The sequence below is a fragment of the Giraffa tippelskirchi genome, chromosome 9 (genome assembly GCF_054371585.1).
Source record: "Giraffa tippelskirchi isolate mGirTip1 chromosome 9, T2T-mGirTip1v1.2.pri, whole genome shotgun sequence".
Lineage (NCBI taxonomy): Eukaryota > Metazoa > Chordata > Mammalia > Artiodactyla > Giraffidae > Giraffa > Giraffa tippelskirchi.
Window position 1 is genome coordinate 96,510,072 of NC_137283.1, and position 25,137 is coordinate 96,535,208.

The window sequence follows — 25,137 nt, forward strand, 5'->3', positions numbered from 1 at the left end:
CCACCTGCAATGCAGGAGACCCTGGTTTGATTCCTGGGTCGGGAAGATCCACTGGAGAAGGGATAGGCTACCCGACTCCAGTATTCTTGGGCTTCCCTGTGTCTCAGCTGGTAAAGAATCCCGTCTGCAGTGTGAGAGACCTGGGTTCTATTCCTGGGTTGGGAAGATCGCCTGGAGAAGGGAAAGGCTACTCACTCCAGTATTCTGGCCTAGAGGATTCCATGGACAGTCCATGCAAATTGCAAAGAGTCAGACACGACTAAGCAACTTTCACTTTCACTTTACTTTCAGATCTGTCCATTGTCAAAAATAATATTTGTAGAATCAGGGACCAGATCTCAAAATGATTTTAAATAGCATTGGCTTTGAAAAGCCATCCTTGTTCTCTTTAGTATTTAGAAACTGATTCAATTACTCTATAATTCTTTAAACTTTTATTGATTGTGTTTTTATTTTATACATGTGATGCAGCATGTCACAGTGGAATGTAAGTTTTAAAAAACTTAGAATAAGTGTGAATAAGTCTGCAAGTTAAAATAAGCATTCACTTGAAGATTGGCATTTGTAGTTTATCCTGTGTGCATATAAAGTGAAAACAGAGTTAAACTTCTGTTTATGAAAGTGTGTAGACTTACCTTGATTACATTTCAGCATAAACTGTAAAGCAACTTCAGTTTTCTGAATCTTAAGCTATTTAATTACACAGAATTTTCATTTTTACTTTAAAAAAATTCTAGATTAGAAATTCTTATTTTTTCAGATTCCTGGATTTTGTGAGAATGAGAAAGGAATGGTCCCTTGTAATATTCTGGTTGGCTATAAAGCTGTATACCGTTTGTGCTTTGGCTTGGCTATGTTCTATCTTCTTCTCTCTCTATTAATGATCAAAGTGAAGAGCAGCAGTGACCCTCGAGCTGCAGTACACAATGGGTAAGTATTTTAATAAACTTCAGTTTAAAGTCTGGGTAGTCTCTTCTCAGTAATTTTGAGTCTGTCCAAAGAAAGTTTAAAATAAACTTGAACAATCTGCAGAATTATTTTGTTCATGAATGACAAAGTAAGAAAATCCTCTTATCTCTACCAGAGAATGTGTCAGAATTTGGAAATGTAAATATTAAATAGTAGACTTGGGTCACTTACTGCTGTGCATAATACTTGGTAAAGTTTACCTTTGTGAACAATACAGGTTTAAACTGTGCAGGTCCACTTAGAGATTTTTTTCCAACAGTTAATAACTACAGTATTACACACTCCATGATCTCTGATTGACTGAATTCACAAATGAGGAACCTCTGATACAGAGGGCTGACTAAGTTAGAGGTGGATTTTCAACCATGCAGAGAGTTGGAGTCCCTAACCCTAGCATTGTTCAAGGTTCAACTATGTTTTTGTCCTAAAAAGAAGATTTATCACATCTGTGACTAATAATGAGTTTATTCTTCCTCCTCTTAGCCTTCTGCAGGCCAATCTCACTACATAAAATGGAACTTAGTTCTTTACATGTATAGTGCAGCCAAAATGAAAAACTTTATTGCTTTAAAACAAGGTGGTTGATTTTCTAAATGGTTATAATGGACAACCTAGACACTTCAAGGTACCTTTTTGTCAGTCTGCTTTAATTCAGAGCAATGCATCTCACACTCAATTTTGAATGTTTTGAATTTTATCACTGTTCTACCCCATAAATAAAAATAGTTTTAAGTATCTGATATTGCTTATCTGTTAACATACACTATCAAAGACAGGAAGAATGAAATAAAATATTAATGAAAAATGATGTTTTGTGCCAGGTTGATTTTTTTTTTTTCAATTCTCTTAGTCGTAGGTTGTTTTGATTTTTAATTTTGATTTTTTGCACTGTTAAAACATCTTTATTAAATGTATTTTTAAACAATTCTCAAAATACATTACAGGATGGCTATCATAATCATTTCCTGTGATAACATTCTTCTCAAAGTATGTACTAAGCACTCTTAAATCATTGCTAATGGTTTTTTTTTGCAATATAATTGATAGATGATATTGTGTTAGGTTTAAAGTGTACAAAATGTTAATTTCATATGTATTATATATTACAATATGATTACCATCATATATTAGCTAACACTTCTGTCACATCACATAATTATTATTTCTTAGTTGTGATAAGAACAGTTAAGATCTATTCTCTTAGCAGCTTTAAAGTACATTTTTCTTTTTCAGATTCCACATTTTGGTGATATAATTTTTTTTTTAATATATATACTACAGTTTCTTTATTCATCTGTTGATACACTCTTAGGTTATTTCTGTATCTTGCCAGTTGTGAATAATTCTGCCATAAACATGGATGGGCAGATACCTTTTCAGTACCCTATTTTCACTTTCTTTGGATATATACCTAGAAGTAGGATTGCCAGATTGTATGGTAGTTCCATTTTTGTATGTTTTGAGGAACCTTCATACTGTTTTCCATAGTGGCTGAATTAGTGTACATTCTCATTAGCAGTGCTTAAGAATTCCTATTTCACCACACTGTCACCAACATGTTATTTCTTACCATTTTGGTGGCCATTCTCTGGTTTTGATATTACATTTCTCTGGTGATTAGTGATGTTTAGCACCTTTTCATATGCGTGTTTGCCATTTGTATGCCTTCTTTGGAAAACTATTTAGTTTTGTCCATTTGATTGTTTTTTCTAAATTATTGAGTTGTATGGGTTCTTTATATGTATTTGATATTAACCACATTTTGATACATGGTTTGCAGATATTTTCTCCTATAGGTTGTCTCTTCATTTTGTTGATTGCTCCTGTTTTCTGCAGAAGGTTTTTTGTCTGAAGTATTCCCACCTGTTTGATTTTACCTTTGTTGTTTGCACTTTTGTTGTTTCCCCCAAAAATTTATTGTCCAGACTAATGTCAGGGAGTTTCTTCCTTATTTTCTTCTTCCCAGTATCAATATCTTCCTAGTAACTTTTATGATATCAGGTCTTAACTCACTGACTACAGGATTTTTGTTGGAAACATAGGCCTGTGCCTGGCAATTTTTATTTTGTTGACCTGAAATTAATTTTGTTATTTAATTAACACTTTGCAGATTATTACATTCAATAGTTATACCTGACACACCTGTAAAAAAGCACCATGCATTTCATTTTCACTTTCCATGTCAGAATCAATCACTAAGGTTTATTTTGTCTTTTTGTTGGTCTAATATTCATATCGTCTGAATCAGAACTATATTCTGAAGAAATGTCATCTTCTGAGATACTAGTATTTATGTTGCTTGGTCAGAGAAAGTATCTGCATAAAAGTCACCAAAAAATTCTTTGCTCAAAATTTAGTGATGCATCATTTTTGAAAATTTTATGATCATAAGCCTGTATTTATAACATACACAAAATTGGAGCAGAAGCCTAACAGGGAAACGTGAATGAAAACAACAATCATAAGTTCTGTAATGAGCCCTTACCTGTTCTAAGCTCTAACAACTAAACACTGTGATGTTAATTGTATGGCTCTCTAAAAGCATATGATTTGTCTCCAGTCAATAGCATTCAGGTAACAAAAGACATGTTAATACATCTCCAGTCAATAATGTGTTAAGTGTGTTTAAGTCTTCATTCAGTTTGAGTCGATTCTGTGAATGGTGTAAGAAAGGAGTCTCCTTTCATTTTTCATCCTTTCCTACTGAATATTCTTGACTCCCTTGTCAAATATTAGTTGATCCAAAATGCAAGGGTTTATTACTCCTCTGTTCCATTGATCTGTGTGTCATTTTTATGGTATTACTGTTTTAATTAGTATAGCTTTGTAGTATAGTTTGAAATGAGTAAGTGTGATATTCCAGTTTTGTTCTTCTGTCTCATGACTGATTTGGCTATTTGGGGTCTTTTGTTCAGTTCAGTTCAGTCGCTCAGTCGTGTCCGACTCTTTGCGACCCCATGAATCGCAGCACGCCAGGCCTCTCTGTCCATCACCAACTCCCGGTGTCTACCCAAACCCATGTCCATCGAGTCAGTGATGCCATCCAACCATCTCATCCTCTGTCATCCCCTTCTCCTCCTGCCCCCAATCCTACCCAGCATTAGGGTCTTTTCCAATGAGTCAACCCTTCGCATCAGGTGCCCAAAGTATTGGAGTTTCAGCTTCACCATCAGACCTTCCAGTGAACACCCAGGATTGATCTCTTTTAGGATGGATTGATTGGATCTCCTTGCAGTCCAAGGGACTCTCAAGAGTCTTCTCCAACACCACAGTTCAAAAGCATCAATTCTGCGGCGCTCAGCTTTCTTCACCGTCCAACTCTCACATCCATACATGACCACTGGAAAAACCATAGCCTTGACTAGACGGACTTTTGTTGGCAAAGTAATGTCTCTGCTTTTAAATATGCTATCTAGGTTGGCCATAACCTTCCTTCCAAGGAGTAAGCGTCTTTTAATTTCGTGGCTGCAATCACTATCAGCAGTGATTTTGGAGCCCCAAAAAATAAAGTCTGACACTGTTTCCCCATCTATTTCCCATGAAGTGATGGGACCAGATGCCATGATCTTAGTTTTCTGAACGTTGAGCTTTAAGCCAACTTTTTCACTCTCCTCTTTCACCTTCATCAAGAGGCTCTTTAGTTCTTCTTCACTTTCTGCCATAAGGGTGGTGTCATCCACATATCTGAGGTTATTGATATTTCTCCTGGCAATCTTGATTCCAGCTTGTGTTTCTTCCAGCCCAGCGTTTCTCATGATGTACTCTGCATATAAGTTAAATAAGCAGGGTGACAATATACAGCCTTGACATACTCCTTTTCCTATTTGGAACCAGTCTGTTGTTCCATGTCCAGTTCTAACTGTTGCTTCCTGACCTGCATACAGGTTTCTCAAGAGACAGGTCAGATGGTCTGGTATTCCCATCTCTTTCAGAATTTTCCACAGTTTATTGTGATCCACACAGTCAAAGGCTTTGGCATAGTCAATAAAGCAGAAATAGATGTTTTTCTGGAACTCTCTTGCTTTTTCGATGATCCAGCGGATATTGGCAATTTGATCTCTGGTTCCTCTCCCTTTTCTAAAACCAGCTTGAACATCTGGAAGTTCACGGTTCATGTATTGCTGAAGCCTGGCTTGGAGAATTTTGAGCATTACTTTACTAGCATGTGAGATGAGTGCAATTGTGCGGTAGTTTGAGCATTCTTTGGCATTGCCTTTCTTTGGGATTGGAACGAAGACTGACCTCTTCCAGTCCTGTGGCCACTGCTGAGTTTTCCAGATTTGCTGGCATATCGAGTGTAGCACTTTCACAGCATCACCTTTGAGGATTTGAAATAGCTCAACTGGAATTCCATCACCTCCACTAGCTTTGTTCGTAGTGATGCTTTCTAAGGCCCACTCGACTTCACATTCCAGGATGTCTGGCTCTAGGTGAGTGATCGCACTGTCGTGATTATCTGGGTCGTGAAGATCTTGTTTGTACAGTTCTTCTGTGTATTCTTGCCACCTCTTCTTAATATCTTCTGCTTCTGTTAGGTCCATACCATTTCTGTCCTTTATCGAGCCCATCTTTGCATGAAATGTTCCTTTGGTATCTCTAATTTTCTTGAAGAGATCTCTAGTCTTTCCCAATCTGTTGTTTTCCTCTATTTCTTTGCACTGATCGCCGAGGAAGGCTTTCTTATCTCTCCTTGCTATTCTTTGGAACTCTGCATTCAGATGGAAATATCTTTCCTTTTCTCCTTTGCTTTTCGCTTCTCTTCCAAGCTATCTGTAAGGCCTCCTCAGACAGCCATTTTTCTTTTTTGCATTTCTTTTCTATGGGGATTTTCTTGATCCCTGTCTCCTGTACAATGTCACCAACCTCTGTCCATAGTTCATCAGGCACTCTGTCTATCAGGTTTAGACCATTAAATCTATTTGTCACTTCCACGGTATACTCATAAGGGATTTGATCTAGGTCATACCTGAATGGTCTAGTGGTTTTCCCTACTTTCTTCAATTTAAGTCTGAATTTGGCAATAAGCAGTTCATGATCTGAGCCACAGTCTTTTGTAGTTACATACAGACTTTAGGATTGTTTTTTCCTGAGTTTTTGTAAATGACATGGAAATTTTTATAGGGAGTACTTTGAATTGAAAGGTGGCTTTGAGTAGTATGGACATTTTAACTATTCTTCACATCCACAAATATGATTCCATTTGTCTTTTTCAGTTTTTTAAATTCATCCAGCCACTGCCCTTTGGTTAGCAAATTCACTCCATTAGCATAATTACTGATTTGTAAGGACTTGTTAGTCCCATGTTAGTCATTGTTGTCTGGTTGGTTGTATTTTCATGTTTCTTTTTTCTCTGTTAACACCTATGTAAATTGGTGATTTTCTTTGTTAACTAGTGGTATATTCTGCTTCTCTGTCTTATCTACTCTAGCTTTTTGCTTTGTGGTTACCATGAGGCTTACGTAAAACGTGTTATAGATAAAAGTTAATTTTAAGCTGATAGCAACTTTAAATGCATAAAATAGCCCCACATATTTATTCCACCTCTTTTATTTTTTTGATATCACAATTTACCTCTTTTATAGTACTCATTGTTTTTTTTAATACTTTTTAAAATCTTTTTACTATAGTTGACTTAACACACCATCCTGTTAAAGAATTAGGCTTTTATGAATCTGTGTATTTACTTTTACCAGTGTGTTGTATGCTTTCGTAGGCTTTCATGTCCTTAATTAGTGTCTTTTCATTTCAGTCTGAAGAATTCCTTTTACCATTTTTTTACAAGACGGGTTTAGTGGTGGTGATTTCTTTGGATTTAGGGAAAAGCCTCATTTCTCCTTCATATCTGAAGGATAACTTTGCTGGACAGAGTAATCTTGGCTGAGGGTTTTTTCCTTTCAACACTTTGAGTATGTCACTCAAAGTTATAGATTTTCTAAGAAATCCACTGAGAGCCCAATGGAAGTTACTTTGTAGATCAGAATCTCTTTTTTTGGACCCCTCTGGCTGCTTTTAGGATTCTCTTGTATTCTTTGACTTTTGACAGTTTTATCCCAAAAGTCTTTTTGCATTGAGATGATACTGAGATCTTATTAGCTTTGTGAACTTTGATGTTCATGTCCAGGTTTAGGAAGTTCTCAGATATTATTTCTTTAACTTTCTGTTCCCTTCTCTTCTTCTGAAACCCTGATCATTCTAATATTTAAATTCCATATATTATTGAGGCTTTTTTCCCTCTTTTTCATTTTTTTCTCAGTTCACCCCTGATTGGGTTATATCAAAATGCCTGTCCACTTTTTCTGTCTTCCATTTGATCTACCCTTCTGGAGATCTCTGGGCTTCCCTTGTGGCTCAGCTGGTAAAGAATCTGCCTGCAATGTGGGAGACCTGGGTTCGATCCCTGGGTTGGGAAGATCCCCTGGAGCAGGGAAAGGCTACCCACTCTAGTATTCTGGCCCAGAGAATTCCATGGACTGTACAGTCCATGAGGTCGCAGAGGGTCAGACACAACTGAGCGACTTTCACTTCTAAAGATCTCTATTGCATTTTTTTTCATTTCTTTTCTTGAATTCTTAAGCTTCGGAATATATTTGGTTCTTTTCTATGATTTCTATCTCTTGGTTAAATTTAGTGTTTTTTTGCTTGTTTTCATTTAATTATTTTTGTATTTTCTTGTGGCTCATTGAGTTTCCTCAGAACAGCTATCTTGAATTCTTTATCTGCTAGACTGCAAGATTTTTATGCCTTTATGATCAGTGATTGCAGGATTATCGTTATCTTCAGGTGGTGAACTGTTTTCTTGATTCTTCATATTCCTTAATAGTTTTGCATTGCTGCTTTCACATATGAAGTAGCAGACACCTTAAATCTTTGGTAGTTGTCTTCATATGGAGTTATTAATCTGTTACTTCTGGGGTTATTTTGGATTCTGGACACCTGCTTTGAACTTCCTGCTCCTTCTGTGTTAGAATTCTTGAGGTACTATGTCTTCTCTGGTTCTCTCAATTCATCTGGCTTGCTACTAGAAATCTGTTTTCCAGACTTTTGTGTTTTCAAAAACTATTCCTTTGTACAGTGTACCTTATTTACACCTCCATATATTATCTCACTCATTTAAGTAAACCTGTGAAATGAGTCTAATATTCTCATTTATTAGAATGAATTAAAACAGCCATGTCTCCCTGGTGGCTCAGTGGTGAAGAATCTGCCTGCCAGTGTAGGAGATGTGGGTTTGATCCCTGGATCAGGAAGATCCCCTGGGGAAGGAAATGGCAACCCATTGCATATTCTTGCCTGGAAAATCCCATGAACAGAGGCGTCTGGTAGGCTGCAATCCATGGGGTTGTAAAAAGAGCTGGACACTGAGTGACCAAACAACAACACAACAAAATGATTGACATGTGATGGTCTTCTCATTTTTAGGGTATCCTCAGAAGGAATAGAGTAGTCACAATAAAGTGTAGCTATTATTTAAGAGCAGCTCTCAAAAGATTTCATATATGAAACCACTTGTTGAATGAATATTTACTAATAAAAAATAATTTGTTTTAGATTCTGGTTCTTTAAATTTGCTGCAGCAATTGCAATTATTATTGGGGCCTTCTTCATTCCAGAAGGAACTTTTACAACTGGTAAGAAATCTTTTTTTTCTTTGTGTGATATTGATATCTTATAAGGAAATTGAAAATAATTGTTGCCTGGAACTGTTAACTATTTGTTTTGTGTTTTCCTTCCTCAGTCAAGACATCTATGTAAAATTTTATTTTTCTTTCGGTGTATTGATTGTGGAAACAATAAAAAGGGAAACAGTCACTCATTTGTGATTTTTTTTTTTTTTCCTTTCAGTGTGGTTTTATGTAGGCATGGCAGGTGCCTTTTGCTTCATTCTCATACAGCTAGTCTTACTCATTGATTTTGCCCATTCGTGGAATGAATCATGGGTTGAAAAAATGGAAGAGGGGAACTCGAGATGTTGGTATGCAGGTAAGTTTTTTGTCTTACAGAACATTTTCAAGATAGTTGAACTTTGAAAGTGAAAGCAGGTAGTAGACTGTGGAGAAATCATGATTTTTATGGTACAATTTACTGTGAGGAGGTTTTTTAGTTTAAGTTTGTGAGTGGCATCCTGTCACATTATATGTTGCATGTCAACTAGGAACATACCCAAGAATGAGGCAATCATCCAAAAGACTGGGAATGGCTAAAATAGAATTTCCAAAGCATATTGCTGAATACATGTATATTTTGTAGCCTAATTCCCTGGGAAGCTTCTAAGTAAAAGGGTAAAAACTAAAATATTAAAGGGATGAGGACTACTAGAAATAGATAAACAAAACAAACAGTGGTACAATTCTGAAACATCAGCAAGCAGGAAAAAGAAACCACTCTGAAGCATTTTATATAAGTGCAAAGAATGCCTTTATGTGTGACACCTTAGGGAGTTATTAGAGTAGTGTATTTAATGTGTGTGTATAATGATGAGCTTGAGTCCTATGGTTGTACTCTAAAACAGGAATCAAAATTCGGGTGCTTACAATAGGTGACGCAAATGAGGGAGGAGAAACAGTTTAAGTGCATTTTCAGTCCTTCTGGAAATAAAAGGGACTGTGGTGAATTAGAGAGAGTGAAGGCCATTATACTGCTTAGTTCCATCCAGTAATTGCCTTGTGGAAATGTGAACCCAGCGTTGCTTCATTTTTCTGAAGTTTTTCAAAAGAAACCGTAAATCTGGATTTTTATGTGAAATAGTCTGAGCTTCAGCTAAAAAACATATATTTATTTTAAATCAGTGAAAACTAAATCAGTATATCTGCTATATTCATATTTTCTTTCTTACAACTAGTTTGTGATATTTGATCTCAGTGGTTAAAATAAGGAATTTGATATTCAAAAAAATAAGCTTTAATCATTTAGAAAATTTACTTATACAGAATGTTTCATTTTTTAACGTTAAATCTAATGCAAGAGTTTCTGCTTTGTTGCCTGCTGTATCCCCAGGGCCTTTGTAGGTATTCAGTAAATATTTGTCTGATAGAGCATTTGTTAGTGAGTCACATCTACGTAAATACATACATATTAAGCATACATTAACATGAAAACTAAAAGTGTGTGTGTGATAGAAGAAACTTAGGTTGTCTTATTAAATAATGACAACTTGAATAGTTTTTGTTTTTTTTTTTAAGATTTTAGTTGATAAGGCAAAGCATTGTTTTGTGGGCTTAGTCTAACGAAATAATTTTCTTAATGCCCTTGTTTACAACTGAATGATGTAACTTAAAAACCTTAAGTAATATTCTCCTCCTAGTTAATTTTCTGTATTTTGAAAATAATGGCTAATGTATCTGAATGTGTTTTGGACACTCTGTATGTAAATACTACTTTAAATGAAGATCATATTATTTTATTACCCTTAAAATGCATTATAATAATGAGCTATGTGTAAAGGCTGGAGTAGGAAATGGCAACCCATTCCAGTGTTCTTGCCTGGAAAATTCCGTGGACAGAGGAGCCTGATGGGCTGTAGTCCATGGGGTTACAGAGAGTCAGACATGACTGAGCACGCACGCATGTGTAAAGGCTACAAAAGTCTTAATGTGGTACAGGCCAGAATTAAATCTTTACCTGCTTTTATAGCTTGTGTAATGCTGATAAAATGTTGCTTAAAATAATATTTTTGAATAAAATAAGATTGTTTTTAAAGCAAGCCGTATGCTGCATTCCTAATATTAGTGATTAAATCTAATTGTCAAAATATATTTTTCTTCACAGCTTTGTTATCAGCTACAGCCCTGAATTATCTGCTGTCTTTAGTTGCTATCGTCCTGTTTTTTGTTTACTATACTCATCCAGCCAGTTGTGCAGAAAATAAAGCATTCATCAGTGTCAACATGCTCCTCTGCCTTGGTGCTTCTATAATGTCTATACTGCCAAAAATCCAAGTAAGCTTGGATTAGTTCATTCGTTTTTATGAAGCTTCTGTTTTTCTACGGTTTCCTAAATCTTGAATGATCACAATATTTTTCCGTTTTGCTTAATTATTTTTTATGTAGGAATCACAACCAAGATCTGGTTTGTTACAGTCTTCAGTAATTACCGTCTACACAATGTATTTGACATGGTCTGCTATGACCAATGAACCGGGTAGGTTTTGTTTGCTTGGATTTGTTTCTTTTAATGAATCCCGCAAGCTTTTCTCTTTTTCAAGATGGTCGTTTTGTAAAATTAAGCTCATAGAGGAAATGAAGAGAATGGAAATATTTCCATTCTCATATATTATTCCATTCTCATATAATACCATTTTCATCTTTGATGTACTGCTATATTTTTTCACTTAGTTTCTTCCTTCACTAACAAAACTATAAGAAATTATAGGAAAATGATAAGAAATATACCTGATTTGTATGGTGCCTGTGATAGTATATGTAAAATTAAAAACTATTAAAATGTTTGTTGATTCTATTTTAATTAGTATAGATTTTTTTTAAGTTCTTTTTGTCTGTGATTACCTGACAGGTGAATATAATTGGTCTTTGTAATCTTTTTATAGGCCAGTTTTATTGCATTTTGTGGAAGCATAAGCCCATAAATGTAATTTGGGGTGAAACAAATTGGAAAATAGATGTACTGCAGTACAGTCTGCATTTGGTTGAATCCATGCATGCAAAATTGCTAATATGAAAAGTTGAAATATAGAGGCCAGCCACAAAGTTACATGCAGATTTTCAATTGTGTTGTGGGTTGGTACTGCTGATCTGCCTGTTCAAGGGTCAACTGTACTATTTTTGAAAAGGGAGAAAATGGTCTCTTTTCCTCAGAATAAAAAAAATTACAGAATTTTTGACAGAAAAAAGTTTTCTGACTCTTATATTTCATTCCATTTATAAATTTCATAGATGCTTTATCACTAGTTGGAGAAAAAGAGTTTTTTTAGTATACTAGAGAAAGATTCCTTATTTTTGTCCAGGTAAGTGTCTAGAAAAAAATTAATAGTAATTTGGTTTAGGGATTATCCTTATACAAGTGGCTTCAAGGTAAAAATCATTTTTCAGTGATAAGGTGGCAATTGACGTATCTGGCATTGTGGGAGGTAAAAAACCTATTTGGGACACTTAAGTGAATACCAACCCCATTTTAATTCTTTCTTACAAGAGTCAAGAGGCTGAATAAGCATTAGGTCACTATGATTTATGTACTCATGTCCACAAACTGTTTGCTAAAATTCTAGTAACTGATTTTATGTGTAAACTATCTTGCTTATATAACAATGTAGTTTGACAAGTTGATAAACTTCATAAAATCACTATTGTCATTTCATACTATATTAACAGAAAAGGCAGTGCATCTTAGTTTAGGATATCTGAATTTTATTCTTAACTTTGCTTGAGCTTTACTTTAAAGTAAAAAATTTATTTTACTAAATTTCACCAATTTCCTGATCAGTAAAAAGCTTAAATGTCTCAACTCCTGCATGAGGTTGAAAATGAAATTGCTTTCCAACCAATTCAATAAAATTAGCATTATATAATGTAAAAGGTCTCATTATTAATAAATACAAGTTGTCTTATTTTGTTTGTGCCTTTTTCTAATAATTTTTTGTTTTTGCAAGTGTTTAAAGAGTGAAAAAGAAGTACAATTGTGCTCTGAAAAAAGTTTTGTACTTTTCTAACATTTTAATTGGACCTTAATTTAATTATAGAAACAGAATGTAACCCAAGTCTACTGAACATAATTGGATATAATACAACAAGCACTATCCCAAAGGAAGGGCAGTCTGTACAGTGGTGGCACACTCAAGGAATTATTGGACTGATCCTCTTTTTACTGTGTGTATTTTATTCAAGGTAGGAAAAATTATGGATTTTATTTTTTTGAAGAGAAGTCCAGCTATTATTCATATATGAATGTTGTGTTTAAATTCCTTTTTTTCTTTCTCTTTCTAAACTGTCTTTCATGTAGCATCCGTACTTCAAACAATAGTCAGGTTAATAAACTGACTTTAACAAGTGATGAATCAACACTAATAGAAGATGGTGGAGCCAGAAATGATGGTTCACTTGAGGATGGTGATGATGTTCACCGAGCCATAGATAATGAAAAGGATGGTGTCACTTACAGTTACTCCTTCTTTCACTTCATGCTTTTCCTGGCTTCACTTTATATCATGATGACCCTTACCAACTGGTACAGGTACTTATATTTTATGAAAACTTTGCATGTGGAAATTTGGGTGGCTTTTTTGTGAGTACTTTTTATCCTCCAATAGATTTCAAAATTTACAACTAAATGAATAGTGAGATCAGTATGAGAAATGCAGACTTTATTTCCTTGCTTAGTAATAACAATCATTGAAATAGTTCAGATCTTAAAAGAGATTGAAATAAAGTTTCATGAAACTACCACATTGCTTAGGGAAGTACATGTTGACAGCCGATCAAACACAGTGATTTGTAACACTGACTAACTAGTTCCCAACATAGTGTAGAAAAAGATACCTTATTTTTAACTGTTTTTGTTCAAAGTTTGTCATTAAAAGCTTTGAGGATTTCAAAATTGAAGTGGGAATACATTAACATAGATATCCTCTTAGAATTCTTTAAAACTAATTTTTGCTTTTATATCACTTCAAAACTGATAAATCTTTTTTTGTTAAGAGGAAGGTAGTGGTTTATATTTTGTCTTTAAAAATTCTGATTCAGTTCAAAGAATTGCTGAAAGATTTAAGATTCAAGTTGAACTTTATAGTTAGGGTAGTTCTATTTTTAATACTCTTTAATGCATAATATCCTTAACAATTTATAAGAAAACTTTGAATACCAGCAAAAGATGTTAAAAAAAAAAGATTATTCATTTGTTGGAGAGCAGCCTCTACTGGCATTTATTATTGGAAAAAAAAAAATATATATATATATATATACTTAAAAATACCTACACTGTAGCATATTAAGGTACAAGAACTATTCCAAATAATTCTCAATAATTCACAGCTTTGGCTATCAGGTAATAATGGTAAATATTTGGTATGTTTCATCAACATAAAAATCAGCTAAATTTGGGGTGTATTTCCTTCCCAGTTTCTTATATCTGAGAAGGTTGAGGGAGCTCCTGTATATACTTTGAACAAATTATATCCTTTGTACAGTTTAGAATTGATCAAGTCTTTGTTAAATAATGTTTCATTTATCCAGAGGTCACACTCCATTTCTCTGCTATCTCATGAATTAGTGAGCCAGAGATACATAAAGATTATCTGAGTATTATGTAAATGAACTACTTCAGAGTCCTATGTCTTCTACTCCTTTAAAGGGGATTTTTTTTTTAACCTTCACATTAGCTGTCAAAGTGGTATGGAAAACAAGGCAACAGAGATAGTCCAGTAACTATGTATCTGTTATCACAGATTATATACAAAGAATACTTCTAAATAAGGAATCCTGGTGGCTTGATGCCCAATAATCCAGCTTCTCTCTGCTTGTTGTTTTCCTTAAATATTAGGTATGAGCCTTCTCGTGAGATGAAAAGTCAGTGGACAGCTGTCTGGGTGAAAATCTCTTCTAGTTGGATTGGCATTGTGCTGTATGTTTGGACACTGGTGGCACCACTTGTTCTTACAAATCGTGATTTTGACTGAATGGGACTTGAGGCATGAAAGTCTCACTTTCATCATTTATTTGAAATCAGCAGTATTCCCAACTTTTGTGAAGTTGTGTATGTGTGTGCTTCCCATGTAACTTCTCCAGTCTTCTGGCATGAATTAGATTTACCGCTTGCCATTTTATTCATTATAGTCTTGCAAGCGCATCAATATGCGTTTTACAATGAATCAAGAGTTGTATGAGTATGTTGGTGGTGGTAAGTTAGGAGAAGTGGACATTGTTAGGTTTATTCTCTGCTCTGTACCTGTGAAAAAGAGTAAAAATAAAACTGCTTGACAGTTTGATTTTTAAATTGTGTTAGAACATAAGCTGTTTTAGAAAAATACGAAAAATGTATGGCTGCCTTTTGAAATATTTGATGCCTTGTCCTACAGGATACTGCCAAGAACATGGCTGTCCTAAAATTGTATAAACAAGTCACGAATTCCAGTTTTCTAAAAACTTTTCAGAGTTTTCCCTTGATATGAAGGTAAGGACAATATACAGGTATGGAGTATTTGATTGACGACAGTGTAGGTTATGGTGGAGACAGACACAGAATTTTCAGAGATTTGCTGGTGGTGGGTACTAAATTGAATACCCAGGTAGGTTGTAATGTTCCCAGAGTAGGGGTAGTCTTCCATACTAACATAGTGAACTTTGTTTTGGTCATTATAAACACATGCAGATGTGTTAAAATGTGTTCAGTGGAGAAGTTAGAACTCTGAAGGATTTGGACAAAGATTTTGAAAAGGATAATCATAGGTTAGAAGGAGGTTGAAAATCACTTTGAAAGTTTGTTTTGAAAATCAGAGCTGATAAACTGAAGGCTACTAAAGCCTATTGCAGTTTCTTCCTGTTCTGTCAAAAGTTTTAACAGTGAAGAAACAAGCTCAGATAGCTAATCAGTGGCAAAACTGGGAAATCCCACATCTGTCAAACACAAATGGCATTCTTTCTGGCATTCAAAAATAATTTCTATTCAAATACATGCATAATAGATTTTGCACCATTGTGAGTGGTAGATCATTTATGTGATGTGAATTGCTGGTATCTAGTATGCCTTCTACACACAAAACTGAGGCCAGGAGAATGATGGACTGCTGTAAAATAAACTCCCGCTTAACAGTATACTATTCAGCTCAAAAGATGCTTTTCTGTTTGCCGCCATCTAATTGAAATATATAGGTTATTAAAAATCTTTCACCTTGAAAATCAAGCAGTATCACAGTTAACTTAGATAGAGACTCTTAGTTGTGTCATTAGTGTCTTAAAATCTACATTTGCTTCTTTTAAGATATTTATTAATGTAAGTGAAATATAACATTCTCACCTTTTATTGTGTTGGTATTGTATTCCATGATCTCAAATGGCTGTTTTATCTTTAAATAAATGAATTCAGAGAAAATGTGTGGTATACTCTTTTAAAGTCTAAAGAATATAATTTTAGCAAATTTAGGTGGTGTAATACTCGGAACTACTTTCTTCCTGTGTATATTAAAAAAAAAAAACGGACATTGGAGGGTTTAGTGACCATTTTGTGTCTTGAAAAAACTGAATTGTTTTTAAGGTGGTATTTACCCTTTTGGTTCTCTGTAAATAACCCCTGAAGTGGATCTCAAAGGTAATTTAAGTGTTATTCTCCTAAATAACTAGACCAGTTAAGTTTGGAGAATAATTTTAATTCATTTGATAGATATTCTAGACTTCTGTGTCCTCCAGGCCTTTTTTCCTGAGATGCCAATTGATGCTGCTTTTTTCTGATACTTTATTAAAAAAAATACTAAAATACTCTATCCCATAGCAGCAAAATATCAGAAAGAGAAATCAAATAGTCCCACTTGCCTTCATATCAGAAAGAATAAGACACCTAGGAATAAACCTACCACCTAAGGAGGCAAAAGACCTGTAGTCTGAAACCTTAAGACACTGATAAAGGAAATTAAGACACAAATAGATGGAAAGATATACCATGTTCTTAAAGACAGATGAAATCAACATTGTTAAAATTATTATACTACCCATGGCAGTCTACAGATTCAGCGCAACCCCTGTGAAATTATCAATGGCATTTTTTACAGAACTGGAACAAAAATATTTTTAATTTGTATGGAAACACAACAGACCCCAAATAGCCCAGTCTTGAGAAAGAAAAATCAAGCTGGAGGAATCATGCTCCCTGATTTCAGACTACTACAAAGCTACAGTAATCAAAGCAGTACAGTTACTGACACAAAAACACATCAATGGAACAGGTTAGATATAACCAAAAATAAACCCAAATGCTTCTGGTGGACAATCTACTACAAAGGAGGCAAGAATACACAATGGAGAAAAGACAGTCTCTTCAATAAGTGGTTCTGGGGAAAAGACCGGTCTCCTAGAATAATGGAAATAACAAAAGTAAACAGTTGTGACCTAATTAAAGGTTTTGCACAGCAAAGGAGACCATAAGCAAAAGACAAACTACAAAATGGGAGAAGATGCTTGCAAATGATGCTACCGATGAGAGATTAATTTCCAAGTAATACTGCTCATACAGCTTAATATTAAAAAAAAGACTTAAATAGACATCTTGTCACTGTTTGGCTAGTGTTAACACCCTTTTTAGTTCTGTCCTGTGACAGTAGTAATTGTTCAGTTGCTCAGTCATGTCTAACTCTGCAATACCATGGACTATATATAGCATGCCAGGCTTCTCTGTCCTTCCCCATCTCCCGGAACTTGTTCAAACTCATGTCTGGTGAACCAGTGATGCCATCCAACCATCTTGTCCTCTGTCATCCCCTTCTCCTACCCGCAGTCTTCCCCAGCATCAGGGTCTTTTCCAATGAATATTCAGGGTTGATTTCCTTTAGGATTGACTGGTTCGATCTTGCAGTCCAAGGGACTCTTAGAGAGTCTTCTCCAGCACCACAGTTCAAAAGCATTAATTCTTCAGCTCTCAGCCTTCTTTATGGTCCAACTTTCACATCCATACATGACTACTGCAAAAACCGTAGTTTTTTGACACGTGGACACGTATCAGCAAAGTGATGTCTCTGCTTTTTAATACACTGTCTAGGTTTGTCATTGCTTTTCTTCCAAGGAGCATCTTAATTTCATGGCTGCAAGTCGCTATCAGCAGTTATTTTGGAGCCCAAGAAAATAAACTGGCACTGTTTCCATTGTTTCCCCATCTGTTTGCCATGAAGTGAGTGATGGGGCCAGATGCCATGATCTTAGTTTTTTGAATGTTGAGTTTTAAGCCAGCTGAATTCTCTTTTACCTTTATCAAGAGGCTCTTTAGTGCCTTCTCTTTTTCTGCCATAAGGGGGGTGGTATCTGCATATCTGATGTTATTGATATTTCTCCTAGCAATCTTTGATTCCAGTTTGTGTTTCATCCAGCCCAGCGTTTCTCATGATGTACTCTGCATATAAGCAGGGTGGCAATATACAGCCTTGATGTTCATCTCCGGTTCCTGACTTTTCTAAATCTAGCTTGTACATATGGAAATATGTGTGTAATACACATTTATGTGGAATTGGCTCACCAATTACAGAGGCCGACAAATCCAAAATTGGGCTGCTTGGGTTGGTTTTGAGACTGTGTGGTAGATACTCCAGAAGTTTGGGGCTCAGTCTACTAAGTTGTAGTTAGTATCAACAATGAAAAGTCAGGTTGATAGCATGCACCTTTCATATACTGAAAATGGCATTAACATGATCTTCCCCAAACCTCATAATCCTATCTAATTATGGGAATAAAAAGTGACCGCAAATTGAGGGATACTACAAAAGTATCAAGCCAGTACTCCTCGAAACTGTCAAGGTCTAGCTTATGTGTATTGTAGTTTGTCGAAACCAGTTTCTTGAAATTTACTTTATGACCTAATCTGCAATTGAGTCTCAAAGTATTTTTACCTATGCTTGTTATTTCATGTAGGTGCTAATTCTCAAATGTAGCATTTTATGTATGTTTATCGTTGAGTGTCATATGGTCATCTTCCCAGCCTGTGGGCCTTCTGTTCTCACACTTCAGCTTCTAAACTGAGTATACCAACCCTATGAAGCACACAGTGAAAATCAGTCGTGTTTGACTCTTTGTGACCCCCATGGACTATACAGTCCATGGAATTCTCCAGGCCAGAATACTGGAGTGGGTAGCCGTTCCCTTCTCCAGGGGATCTTCCCAACCCAGGGATCAAACCCCAGCATTGCAGCGGAATTCTTTACCAACTGAGCTATCAGGGGAGCTGGAAGCACACAGTCACACACTCTAAAAGAACATTTATCTCTTAAGTCACTAGCTCTCCTATGGGCTTACCTATATCCCAACTGAGGCAAAAGAAACTTGGAGGTGGTATGAAGATGAGGGGTATGTACCGCTAAATCAGACTGTGCTGTTTTCCACGTAATACACAAGAGACTTTGCAGTAAGTGCAAGTTTAGGTTATTTTTAAAGGAAGCAGTTTCCAGGTCTTCAATTTCCATGTGTACATTTTCCTAAAGTGATGAGCTTGAAAAGATGTCTCAGGACAAGGCATCATCCCTTTTAACACTTACTCTTTTCACACTTGAAACAAATCAAGTAATTACTCCTCTTAATTCATCCTGAATCTTAACACCAAGGCACTTCAGATAAACTTGCTGAACACCCAAGTAGAGACAATTTTAAACACTGGTAAGAGAATGACACTCGTTTAAAAAATCCTTTGCAATTCAGGTGATTCATATTTCTTTTCTTTCACTGAAATAATCAGGATGATCTAATTAAATTACCAGCTAATAAAATTTTTAAAATACTTGAGTGAAATCTGAAGGACTTCATACTTGGTGACATTGCTGTAACAAAATTCCATTTTCATCTCTTTTTGTATTAAGTTTCTTAGGACTTGTTAAAAACAGATTGATGCTCTTAATATATTGATACTATAAACTTACCCCAGATAATAAAAAAATTTGGGAAAAAAATCCCTGAGATCTGTTCACCTCACAAAAAGATGTATTTCTGATAAAATTTTACTTTTTATGTTAACAGTTCAAAATTTAAACTATATTAGTGAACAGTGAAATTTCTTAACAGATCAATCCCCCAAAATTCAGAGGCAGAACATAATAAAGGTTTGCTCCCCCCTCACCTGAAGTCTAAAGGAATATCCAGGATTGATGGGTGGCTCCTCTAAGCGGTGATGCAGGAAGCCAAGTTTCCTCCTTCTTGTGTGTATCCTCAGAAGCCACACACTCCTCTGCATCCAGCTAGCAGATGAGTAAAAGGTGAGGAGGGTTGCATGGGGGAAATTTTCACAGACCAGACCTGTAAGTTCTGAACATTGCTTTTCCTGATTTATTAGAATTCAGTTACATAGCTACCCTGTTTACAAAGATGGAGATAATGTAACTGCATGATAGGATATGGTTCAGCAATCAGTTAACAGTCTGCCACATACCTTCATACTGTTTTGATCAACTGTGTATTTATAACTGGAGACAAACTTTAATGTTTGGAATTTTAAGGTTACAGGAAGTAATTTCAAATTTAGTTGCAGAGAAGTGCAACAGTTACCGTCAATGTATGACTATCATGCATAAAGCTAGTATAAAATTCTTTGGAGGAAGTGGAATGGATAATGATGAACACCAAGTCACTATGGTATTTAGATATCTTTAGATATACATTTAAAAGCACGTAACTTTTAAAAAATGGTAGTATTAAGAGTATCCTAAATTCCTCCTGGCTACTTATGATGAAAAAGTTTTAATGTCACCTTAAAAAGTACTAGGAGATGTAAGGTTTTCAAAACTATTTTTAAAATACTTCTAGAGTTATCCTTAAAGGAGAAGAAACTTAATCATATCCCCCAGTGATGAAAGGAAGGGAAAAAGAAAAAGTCTCTGACGTTCTCTCTCCTCTCTCTCTGCACTTTTATGCAGAACACTGTTTTGAGTTCTTGAATTTGTTCACCAAGATCCCACTGTCAGAGCCAAGTATTTTAGGATCTGCTAAGGAAGGGTTTCTTACCCCTCTGTGCTAGGCTTTATTTGAATTTTTATATCATAGTAAGAGAAATTCCAAGATACTAAGAGTCTATAGCCAATAAGGAAAGCCATCTCTGTAATTTCTCATCAAACAGCCCTATTTAAAAAACATTCAGATACTAGCTCACTGCTTCCAGTTCTCTGCTTGAAGGTAGAATTCTTCAGGTGATGGTTTTCTGCCCTTGCATTCAGTCTGTAATCCTTCTGAGCAAATGTTTCAAAGGGGAAAAAGTGATTTAACTGTTTCTCTTATCTTCTCTCAAGGTGAAAATTAAAGACACTTTGCATCCAGTGATAATGTTCGTACCTAATTTGGACAACTGGAAGCATACTTTTCTCAGTTCTTTATTAGAAACATAGAAAGTAAGCCAGTATAATTTTTAAAAAAAGAACTTAAAACACATTAAATTTGGAGTCATTATATTTTCCTCCTTGTTGCAATACACAGTCTATCCTCTGAGATGAGGCACAAAGATCTTGGTATGATTCATGTTTAGAATAATGGACAACAGACAAAGTTCACAGTTTACATCTACCTAGTTCATATGAAAAGGAAAAACTGTCACATGTGGATGTCACTCCAAAGAAGACACGTAACAGACACTAGTACGCAACATTCATTATATTTATTTTACTAAATAATATGCTTCAAAAAAACACAAAACAAACCAGAAAACTTACTTAAAACTAGTCCAGTGAGCTGGATGGGTTGACACCATCCCATCCCCTTCTTTCTATGATATATGCAGCTGAAACTGTATCAGACAGCAAGCACTCAAGTATATGTTGCCTTCCTTTTGAACATGAATGAACTTCTCTGAACCAAGAGAGACAAATGAAGTTTTACAAGATACAGGCACTTTATGTTCCCAGTTTTATAAAGAAGCCATGTGAAAAATACTCAATAAAAGCAACTGGAACAGAGAAAGCTTTAGGAGTTCTACCATTAGTTATAGTGACTTACACTCAATGCAAACAGGACAGCATCAAACAAGTAAACAAACAAAAAGTTTAACTGGGGTTAATGAACATATATGTAAAAAAGAAATCCAATTTAGTATAACTGGAGAAAAATGGTCATTTGAATCCAACTTATAGATATGCCAATAATGTGATTTACCACATCAAATCTTTATGTACCTACGTAATTGAGTAACACCTGAAAGCTTTGCAAGAGTGTGTGGTTAGTGAGAAAAGCAAAAGGTGCTTTTGATTCCACAGTTACCTGATAAAATGAAACAAAGAAATTTACAAAAAAAAGTACCAAATGATACTTTAAAATAAATAGTTCATCATTTTGATGAATATATACACGTAGAGTCCGCTTCTTGGGGATTTAGCTATCTAAAAGTGGCATGTCACTATCCAGAGGTGCGGGAGCAAGTTCACATAAATAAAACAGGGTGGCTTCACTAGCTTCAGCTTCAGTCAATGGCTCCAGGCGAACAAGCTTACTTTGGGTTGGTTCTGGGTCCAAGCTGCTGTCCAGAAGCTCATCAACTTCTATGGGTTTATCTACAGAGGACATAACTTCTGACGATGCGGTACTCCCCTGTTCAACAGAAGAAGCAGGGTTCCCATCGAGGAATGCAAGAAGTGGAAAAGCAGTGTACTGGATAAGCTGCTTATCTATAGTGAAGATAAGAAAAATGCTCTTTTACCACCAGCTTATACAGAGTTCAAGCTGAAGGTGGAAAAAAACAGAAGTAGATGTGCATATGTGCAATCATTACCCTTATATACAGTCAAACATGATACTTTGTGTCAGTAAATTTAAAAATATGTAAGTCAGAAAATGTCTTGTATTCAATAATTAAGAAATGATTCTTTCAGTTCTTCTGAAGTTAAATAGGGGGGAAAATAACAAACTTTAAGAACTATCACCACACCAATTTCCTTTATATGCTGGAACCTTGATGTGTTATGAATACAACCAAGACTAATACATATCCATGTTCAATAATTAGACATGGCAAAACCTTCCTTTGCTCACATTAGTTTCTACATAGAAATCTTAATTTTAAAAAACTAATACTACATTTATACCTACCTGTTTTAGGTTTAGATTTTCTTCCCTCTTCTGAAACTGGCTGAACTACATTGTTCTTGGTTTCTAATCCTTTATTCTCAGACTAAAAGAGAAAAAATAGTATAAAAATCCTTGTCTCATATTTTTTATATTCCTGAAAAATAGCAAAACATTTAAAATTGGTACAGTATATGAATACTGGTATGTTCTCTGAAATACATGGGAAAGGGGAGCATCAGGAGAGATGAACTAGAGAGAGAGAGAGATTTGAGAAGATGTAATCAAATTGGCTAAGAAAACTATTGCCGTCATCAAGTGGATGAAACAAAGAACGTGAACTAGGATGCCAGTAAGTACAAAAAAGGAGGGGCATTTCAACAGTAGAATAGACAGAATCTGTCAAGAGTAGAAGATGGTAATGAATCAAAGATGGCTAGTTTCAAATTGCTAATGAAGAGCTAATTCTTTAAATAATTTTAAATAGTTTTGATTTAAAATGTATTACACATTTCTTTTCGCTCACAAACAGAATATTTAGCATAAGTAAACATATTTACAGTAGCCCAGGATGACACGATGACATCCTTAAAACTATTTATCCCTATATTTGGAAGCCTCAAATGTGAGGTGGTATTTCTTCATTTCCTTTTTGTGGCTCTTTGAGTTCTTTTCTGTCATTTAAATTACTTCTTTTGACACTGTCTTCTCTCCTTACACCTGATTGTAAGGGAATTAAATCTTTAACGTTAAGTTCTTCAGTGCTCTTTTCAACGATGTTCAAACTGAGATGCTGAGGTTCACAATTTTTCCTGAATAGCTGTTAAGTCCCAGATATCTGCATGCTTGTAAATTATATATGGTGTAACAAACATACTAATTCCTATAATTTCCCTGATATCAACATAAAATTAAGCAGTACAGATTTCTAGAATTCACAGATAATAATGACATCATGACATAATAAAAACTACTTAAACTTCCCCCCAAATTATTTCTTATTTAGCATTCACAATAAAAAAAGCATTAATGCAGTAATATTTTCTTTATGTTTCTACTTCCTGTACTAAGTCACTTCAGTTGTGTCTGACTCTTTGCAACCCTATGGACTGTAGCCCGCCAGGCTCCTCTGTCAATGGGATTCTCCAGGCAAGAATACTGGAGTGGGTTGCCATTTCCTCCTCCAGGGGATCTTCCTGACCCAGGGATCGAACCCAGGTCTCTTACGTCACCTGCACTGGCAGGTGGGTTCCTTACCACTAGCACCACCTGGGAAGCCCTAAATAGGTATTTTTCAAGGATGCCACTGTTGCTATTCTAATATGAGAACCAGGAAAACAAATGGGTTTCATCTCCCAAGCAAATTTTTGCTTATTCCGAGTGGCCACTTAGATTGCTATACTGAGATTGCTATACTGCATACTGATTCATTAGGAATGAGTGCTTTAATACGTATCGTACAATACTTGTCACAGGCAAGGGAATGAGAGCTGATGTGCCAATTATTTAAAATTAATCGAGATTCTAAAACATGATAAAAAGTCACTCTCAATTTTAGTTTTTCTATAGTATTGTAGAATACTATAGAATTTGGGCCTCCCAGGTGGGTCAGTGGTAAAGAATCCACCTGCCAATGCAGGAGACATGGTTCGATCCCTGGGTCAGGAAGATCCCCTGCAGAAGGAAATGGCAACCCTCTCCAGTATTCTTGCCCAGAAAATCGCATGGACAGAATAGTCTGGTGGGCTACAGTCCATAGGGTGGTAAAAAGAGTCGTACATGACTTAGCAACTGAACAAACAGTACTGCAGAGAATATGCAAACTTGCCATTTAACTGTTATTTCTGAAAAGCTTTTGGGAACAAGAAGATGATCCAAGAACAGAGAATGACTTAATGTCTAACAATAAACAAACAGTACAGCACATTCACTAAATATATGCATGATCCGTGTTCACTCAAGGTCTAACATTCAGTAATATTGTATTTACTAAAACAAAATCGTATCGTGGTCCATAGATTTGTATAATATAAACCTAGGCAAACTATAGTCCACATGCCAAATTCAGCATTCTACCTGTTTCTTAAAAAGTTTTACAGAAGCACAGCCACACTTATTCTTTTATGTATTGTCTATGGTTGATTTTGCAGAGCAGAGTAGTTGTGAAAGAGAATACCTGGCTTCCTGCAAAGCCAAAAATATTTAGTCTTCAGAGAAAAAGTATGCCAACCCCTGATATAAACCATCCAAATACCGAATACATAATCAACTTCCTAGTTCAAAAATTCACAAGTACCTTCAACTTTTAAGTTACCCAAGCTACAACTTTGAAAATGTGGTGAGGCTATCCTCACACGTGACAATAGTTAGAAAAATTCCACCTCCTCACTCTAATACCTCGTACTTACTTGATATATGTTCATTTTTTATTAAAACAAAAATAAAAATTAAATTTTGATTCTACTAGTCTAAAGAATTTGTACAAATTTCAGGG

General features: G+C 35.4%; 2 protein-coding genes across 17 annotated transcripts in view; one reads left to right on the forward strand and one right to left on the reverse strand.

Moving 5' to 3' along the window:
* SERINC1 (serine incorporator 1) overlaps positions 1-16,005 on the forward strand; it is a 37,045-nt gene extending 21,040 nt beyond the window's left edge. The window contains exons 3-10 of one of the 3 annotated variants that reach the window (XM_081529424.1): positions 761-930; positions 8,518-8,597; positions 8,812-8,949; positions 10,735-10,904; positions 11,016-11,106; positions 12,662-12,806; positions 12,922-13,152; positions 14,458-16,005. In XM_081529424.1, coding sequence (XP_081385550.1) covers positions 761-930; positions 8,518-8,597; positions 8,812-8,949; positions 10,735-10,904; positions 11,016-11,106; positions 12,662-12,806; positions 12,922-13,152; positions 14,458-14,593 — 1,161 coding nt within the window. In that variant the 3' untranslated portion in view covers positions 14,594-16,005. The remainder of the gene's footprint in view (positions 1-760; positions 931-8,517; positions 8,598-8,811; positions 8,950-10,734; positions 10,905-11,015; positions 11,107-12,661; positions 12,807-12,921; positions 13,153-14,457) is intronic. The other 2 variants (XM_081529426.1, XM_081529425.1) reach the window with 2 other exon arrangements.
* A 5,219-nt stretch (positions 16,006-21,224) lies between these two features.
* The window catches only part of HSF2 (heat shock transcription factor 2), a 37,388-nt gene continuing 33,475 nt past the window's right edge, over positions 21,225-25,137 (reverse strand). For 6 of the 14 annotated variants that reach the window (XM_081529413.1, XM_081529411.1, XM_081529423.1 and 3 more), the window contains 3 exons: positions 22,668-22,749; positions 22,073-22,246; positions 21,225-21,434 (listed from right to left, as the gene is read on the reverse strand). In XM_081529413.1, the coding sequence (XP_081385539.1) occupies positions 21,352-21,434; positions 22,073-22,246; positions 22,668-22,749 (339 nt within the window). In that variant the 3' untranslated portion in view covers positions 21,225-21,351. Of the gene's footprint in view, positions 22,247-22,667; positions 22,750-25,137 lie in introns of all 14 variants that reach the window. The other 8 variants (XM_081529412.1, XM_081529410.1, XM_081529414.1 and 5 more) reach the window with 3 other exon arrangements.